General features: G+C 57.0%; 1 protein-coding gene across 1 annotated transcript in view; it reads right to left on the reverse strand.

Annotated features, from left to right (window-relative positions):
- The window catches only part of CRKL (v-crk avian sarcoma virus CT10 oncogene homolog-like), a 16,853-nt gene that overhangs the window by 8,068 nt on the left and 1,921 nt on the right, over positions 1-6,864 (reverse strand). Inside the window, exon 2 of the mRNA XM_010832342.1 lies at positions 11-206. Coding sequence (XP_010830644.1) covers positions 11-206 — 196 coding nt within the window. The remainder of the gene's footprint in view (positions 1-10; positions 207-6,864) is intronic.

Below are 6,864 nucleotides of genomic sequence, written 5' to 3' on the forward strand. Positions count from 1 at the left end.
TCATCCCCACCCGGCCGTCCTTGTTCCGGGCGCTCCACCACTGCTCCTCCGGCTTCTCGACGATCACCAGGATCTCGCCCTTCTTGAAGGGCAGGTCCTCGGCGTCGTTCCCAGGGAAGTCGTACAGAGTCCGCACGTACTCCAGGGTCTCCTCCGCGGCGGGCAGGCTTGGTGCGGACACGGAACCCACCGGCGGGCTGGGGTACCTGCAGGGAGAGAAAAAAACACTCTGGGTGGAGACTCACTCGGTACCAGCGTCTGCCAAGCTTTGTGAGTGAGGAACGACTTGCCTCCCTCTCCGCATCGTCACCGAGAAGGCCCCGTGCCTGACTGACTTTCTCGAGTCGAGCTCAGCAGGAGTTCCCGACTATCCTGACCTCGGCGCCTCTGCCCGCGTCTCACCGGCCCCTCTCGTTTACACACGCAGACGCCTGGCCTTTTTACAACCCCCATTAAGTTCAGCTGCGCCTTCCTGAGGCCCGTCACGACCACCACACGCTCTTCCTCCTGGCCCTCACCTGGGGCTGGCGTCCTGCACACTTCCCCAGGCACCCAGATGACAGACCCCTCAGGGCCCTCAAAATACAAAAACTGGCAAGGGAGTGTGCACTTGCGTTACGAAAAAAAAAGAAAAACCACCACACTGCATCTCGTATGGGAATCACCATCTGAGCCCCACGTTTTCAGACAAGCTCAGAGGCGCTGAGCACCGCGGCCCTGGCCTGCTCAGGGCTCCCGGGAGCCAGCCCCCGCAGGCGGGAAGCCCCTGGGGTGAGTCAGAAAAGCAGCCCCCTCCTTCCGCCCCCTCCTGAGGAATACGGTGGAGGTCTCCCTCCACCTAAAGAGCGTCTGGAAAGTTGCAAATGCGTGATGTTTGGGGAAAAACAATTTTGCCGTGAGCAATTCCCCGCTCTTAGCTTTTCTGAAGCCCAAGCTACTTGAGTAACTTCCCCGAGTGAGCGTCCCCGCCTCCTGGGGGTGAGGCTGTGCACGCCGTCTCGGAGCGGGGCGAGGCGAGGCGAGGCTAAGGCAGGACATGCTGCTGACCCACCGACTGCAGCCGTGTGTCCCCAGAGGGGGCGGCCTTCCCCTTCTCCCCAGTCAATGACCTGAACAGCTGTTTCACAGAACATCACAACATGGCCTCCTACACCGAACCATTCTAGTTTATAGAAAGGTCTCCTTAAAAAAAAAAAGTGTCAACGTGTTACAATAGCAAAAAGAAAAAAAGGAAAACAAAAGAGAAAAAGTCTCCAGCCCCTGCCCTAAGGTGTCTGGTCGCCCCCCGCCCGCGCCTGCTGGGGCGGTTTTCCTGCAGCGTGGCCCCTCCACGCGCCTGCCCTCGGGAGCCTGCTGCGAGCGAGCCCCCCGTGCCTGGACGGCCCTGCCTGTCACCGTCTATGACGCCATCACATACTCCTGCACGTCATCTCCCTGGACTGTGTTCCTGGTAAAGCTGCGGTCCCCGCATTAAACACACCAACATTCTCACGGGCCTCAGGACACTCTGCCACACCACCCTCCAAAGCACAGTCATTTGGCAAAACGCAGATCTTTCTGATGTCAATGACGTGCTGCACAGCAGTCAGAACACCTCGGTGGCGAGCAGCCTGATGCAACACCTCCAAGGCCTCATTACTTGAAGACCCTGACAACTGAGGGAAACTGCTTAGCACCAATGTATCCGAGAAAGCAGCAGGAGTGGCCTCGGTGAGAAAGCGCTGACGCCCACGGCTGTCGGCGTGGTCTGAGGCTTCCTCACAGCGTCCCAGGGGAGTGCGCTCGGCACGTGGCCCCAGAGCCCTCACTCCGGCCAGGAGGCCTGCAGGCCGCATGAATGCTGTGACAAGCCCACAGCAGCTCCTGACCGGCCCGAGCCCCGGCTAGCTCCTCACTCCCAACCCCCCGACGTACACTCCTGCTCCTGTCTCAAGGGCCACAGAGGTTCTGTGAAAAATTTCCCCAAACCTCAGAGACTACCAAGAGCGCTCAGCTGCACAGCAGACCCGCTGAGGGTTTTTACTGTCTACACTGTTCAAAGTGAGAAGCAGGGAGTCCCACAGTACAGGGCCTGAGGACGCCAGAGCAGCTTCAGCGAGGTTAACACTAACGACGTCCATCTACCCAGGGACCTGCAGGCTCTACTAAGAGCTCAGGGGACAGACGATGAATTGAAACCAAGCTCCTGCTCCCAAGACTGCAGACGTCATCCTGGCAGACTGGAAGGCAAAGGAGTGCACACGGCATCCATGTGTCACAACAAGCTGATGGGGTCAAGTTTCGCTAAGGGTCAGGGGACAACGAAGCGGTGCTGCACAAAAAGCCAAACACTAGCTCCCCAGGTGGCGCAACGGTAAAGAGCCCGTCTGCGTCGCAGGAGATGCATCAGATGTGTGTTGGATTCCTGGGTCACGAAGATCTCCTGGAGAAGGAAATGGCAGCCCACTCCAGTATTCTTGCCTGGAGAATGCCACGGGCAGAGAAGCCTGGCGGGCTGCAGTCTATGGGGTTGCAGAGAGTCAGACATGGCTGAGCGCGAAAGACCTCGTGGAAGATGGGCTTACGAAGGTGCTGGTTCTCAACCAGAAAGAGGCTGGACACCAAGGGTCCAGAGGCGCCCCCTGCGGGCTGCCCACAGCCAGCCAGGCCCTCCCTGCACTGCTGCAAAGGGCCGGCGCCCCGTGGTCCACCAGCTTCCTGTGGACTTGCCAGAACTTTCCACAGAACCCTTAAACAAGCACACCAAGGTTCTTAGCTCCACTACAGAAAATCCAGCAGAGTCTGGCAGAGGGCTCCGCAAACCACAGCGTGCAGGCCCACGGCCCACAGCCGGTCCGAGCGGGGGCGGGGGCGGGGGGGGGCCGTGACGGCTTCAGGGCCCACAAAGCTGACCAGCAGGCCCTTCCCTGAGGAGGGAGCACTGCTCACAGCTTCTCCAGCGCGACGCGGCGGCTTCTTCTAGCTCAGTGCGTGTGCAGACATCGCCACACGTGACAGGAGACCAAGCTCCCAGCCACACCCCGACACCAACTCGCCCCTCCACCCCATTCTCTCCAACTCACGTTTTCACCCCAGCCCCCCGCAGAGATGACGCAGGGCGGCGCGGGCTCAGACACAGCAACCACCACAGACCCGCTGCCCAGAGAAGCAGGACACAGCAGCGGAGCCAGCCCCTGTGCCCCGTCCTCCCGCATCCGTCCCGTGACCAGGGCTGTAAGCGGCACCCAGCACACACACGGTCCCAGGTGCAGAGCGCGCTCCCTGCAAAAGCCGGAGGACGCGCCTCAAAAGCCCGCGGGCCGGCCGCCTGCACGCATAAACCATAGGTCAAGCATCTTCAGCTTTAACAGTGTCTAACACAGCAAAGCAATCAACTGGCCGGACAGATTTTCGAAGGCCCCAGGGTGACAGATATGGAAGACTCACTCCTGTGGCTGTATCCAAGAGCTCACAGCAAAAAGGCGGAAAGCAGGACAATGGTACAAGAGCCCACCCCAGGAAGGCCGGCGATACGGCTGTCCAGTCAGAGGGCCTGGGCAGGCCTCCGCACCCGCTCCCGCACCCCGGGCTCTCACTCTGCGCCCACAGCTCCTCTGCGGGTCCTGCCGCTTCCACCTGGGCTCAGACCCAAATCTGGCTATTTAGCCCTAACAAGCCCCCAGAAGCCGAGCCCTGCCTGGCTCCCTGCTGCAAACCCGCATCCCTCCCCCAGCCCTGCCTTTCATCGCTCACCTGAGGCGCCGTCCAATCAGCCTGAGGCCACACCTCTTGCCTCACCTCCAGGAAACTGCCCAGATCAGGGGGCCCCAGCGGCTTCCTCCTGGATTCCCCACACAGGAGACCTCAGTCCAGCTTCTCACGGTCCCTTCTCCCGTGACAGCCCTTAATTCATGCCACACTCCAGACTCTCCCCACCCTGACCCACCCCGGAGCAGGCTCCAAAAGTAAAAGCTGACCACGACAACTCTCTCCTTAAAGACTCTGGAGCGCTCCCACTGCTGAAGGCAGGTACCAAGTGCCGGAGGCCTGTCGCAACTGAGCATCCTTCCTTCAAGCCTGCGGTGCCTCATTCGCAGCAGCCACAGCAGCCCTTCCACCTCTCACACCAGCCCTCACCCTTCAATGGCCACTCCACAGAGCACCTTCTCTTCCAGCCCTGCCTGACCCCCGGCTGGCCATCCATGGCACTCTCAGGGAGCTGAGCCTGTCAGCAAGGCCACAGTTTACTTCTGTGATGAGACTGGAGTCCAGTGCTGGGCTCTGGGACGGTGTAGGCCTCAACACACTGAAATTCCTGCTAGAACTACGATGCCACAGACAGAGAGAAGCCTCTCCCCCAGGCCCCGGTGAATCTGTTCCAGACAAGGAAGCCCCGTGCGCCACCCAGCTTGCCGCCGGGCCCTTTTGCCTCAGCACGGCCATCATCCCAGACTAGCGGCCCCACCTCGCTGGTCAGGACCTCGGCTCCGACTCTAGGATAATCTTAATTCCCACCAACAAAGCACTGCCCCCTTTTACTTATCCGAAGGAAAACGCTTTTGCCTGAGTGAACCTCAGAAATAATCCAGTCCAACTGTTCAGATCAAGAGAATCATTCTTAGATAAAACGTTCTCTGAACCTGAATCTCAAACGAGAAAGATCACAGGTCAGACGGCTGTCAGCACTCTAGGCGCCGAGGGGACAGAATTCCGGCCTGGCTGAGGTTCCATCCGGCGTCACGACGGTTCTGTTCCCATCTAAACTGAACTTAGGGGATTTAAGCTACCGGTAAGGAGAAACTCAAAGGTTATCCATAGTGCTGAATTCTATGTTAGTTGAAATCAGTTAATGCTCCTCTCCTACCTGCTCCTCCTAATTACAAAAGTCCAAATGCTCCCTTAAACACCCAGCTTGCGGCAGTGGGAGAAGGCGTGGCCTCTGCCAGGCAGGCCTGAGTGTCCCCTCTGGGCAGGCGCTCAGGTGAGGCTGGGCATCCTTTCTGCCCTCACAGCTGCTGACTGTATCAGAGGACCTGGTCTTTAAAGTCAGCAACCAGGAAGCTCTGAAGAGCCTGACGGGGAGTGCTGAGTCAATGTCAGATCTGTACTACCAGAGCGTGCTGTGAGCAATATCTATTGAGTTAAAAAAAAGGGGGTGGGGTGGGGAGTGGGGGAGGTTCCTCTGTGAGTCAGTTGCCTCAGTTTTTTCCATCTTTGCTTCTCATGGTTTTCCTCCCAGTCATCATATAGCTACATAAGCTACAATTGGAAAATTTTATAAGTGAAGCAACCTATGCAAAGCACACTTTCAATTTTCTAAACCGTGGGAAAATGTACTTTGTGTCTAAACTGAATCCAGTCAGAAGCCTGAACCTCTGCTGTTAAACTGGAAACAGCCTCTATTAAAACAGACAAAAGCCCAGCAGCGCTTACCTGACACTGAATATAACAGGGTCTTAGAAACGTTTACACTCAAGGAAGACAGAGGTGAGAAGATTCTGTTTATCACAGTTTTTAATGTGAAAGTTGCACCATGTGTGGAAAAAGAACCCTTTAAAATCTGTCATTGAAAAGTCAAAAGCCACTGACACACCTTTTGTGTTTAAACGTAAGATCCAAGACAGAAACGAATAGAACAACTCAAAAGACAAAAGTACAAGATAATCCAGAGGACAGACAGCTGCAAATACACCAAGTCACCCTGTCTCTTCCTTTCTCTTCCCCGTTACCCCTCCCAGCAGCAACTTATCTCCAAACCACAGCTGTCCCTCAGTCTGTGTCAGTCAGTCTACGTAATGTCTCTACAACAGACGGACACACGGACGGACGGACAACTCATCAGCCGTCATCATCGTGACCTGGATTGCGGTAACGGCCCAGGTCACTTCCTGACTGCAAACTCCTTCCCTGGCACCCCGCTTCCTTCCTCTGACCATCCAATGTGAGCTGCCTCTGCAGAGCCACACCCCTGACACTGCCGGCCCCACCCGGGCTGCCCTTTCGGTTTCCCCCTTGCTCTGACCCTACCGCCTCAGGTCAGCCCCTCCTGCTAGACCCTCGGCCTGCGTGGACTCTCTCCACAACACCCACGAACGCTGTACTGTTTAAATTTCTCCTTCCCAGCCTGTCTCACTGCCATCCAAGGTCCGTGACGAAGAAAGCGGGTCTGTCGTCCCTCTTTCCCAGTACGCATCACTGGGATGTAACTCTCCTGTGATGTCTGGGGGGACTTCCCTGTGGTCCAGTGGTTAAGACTCCAAGCTTCCACTGCCAGGGGCTCGGGTTTGATCCCTGGTCAGGGAATTAGGTTCCCACATGCCGCACAGCCAAAACATAAAAAAGTTATTCCCCCACTAAAAAAAGAGAAGATCAATTCTTAAATTCTGAGAAAGCCATAAAGTTGTCACTTTTGACTGAGCAAAATGGACCCCAAAAAAGAACTACCAGCCAAAGCGCAAGCAGCTCTGGCTTCAGGAGCTCAGCTCTGAGGCCTAAAGAGCCTAACCACTTCATCCACCCTGCCTGGGGCGTGAAAGCACATGGCCTGATTTCTGCATTTGGCCAAAGCTGGCCCGGCCTTGTCTTCTATACTAGGTGAGTAATAAATACATCACCCAAATCCGTGGATTTCTGGCTCAGGGAGAGGCAACCCAGATTCACTGTAACAAGGTAAATCCTGCCAGGATCTAATTCAGCCGGCGCAGTGACAGCCCTCGGAGACACCAGGGAAAAGGAAAAACTCAACGGCAGCAGGACGCCCAGGGCAGAGGGCACAGGGGAGGAGAAACAAGCAAAGCTGACCCGAGGCGGGGGCAGTGTCAGGGAAAGGCCTCGAACGGCAGGGAGGCGCTGCCCAGGTGAGGGGCGGGTGGGGCCCGAGCAAAG

This window comes from Bison bison, unplaced genomic scaffold, assembly GCF_000754665.1.
Source record: "Bison bison bison isolate TAMUID 2011002044 unplaced genomic scaffold, Bison_UMD1.0 scf7180017860862, whole genome shotgun sequence".
Lineage (NCBI taxonomy): Eukaryota > Metazoa > Chordata > Mammalia > Artiodactyla > Bovidae > Bison > Bison bison.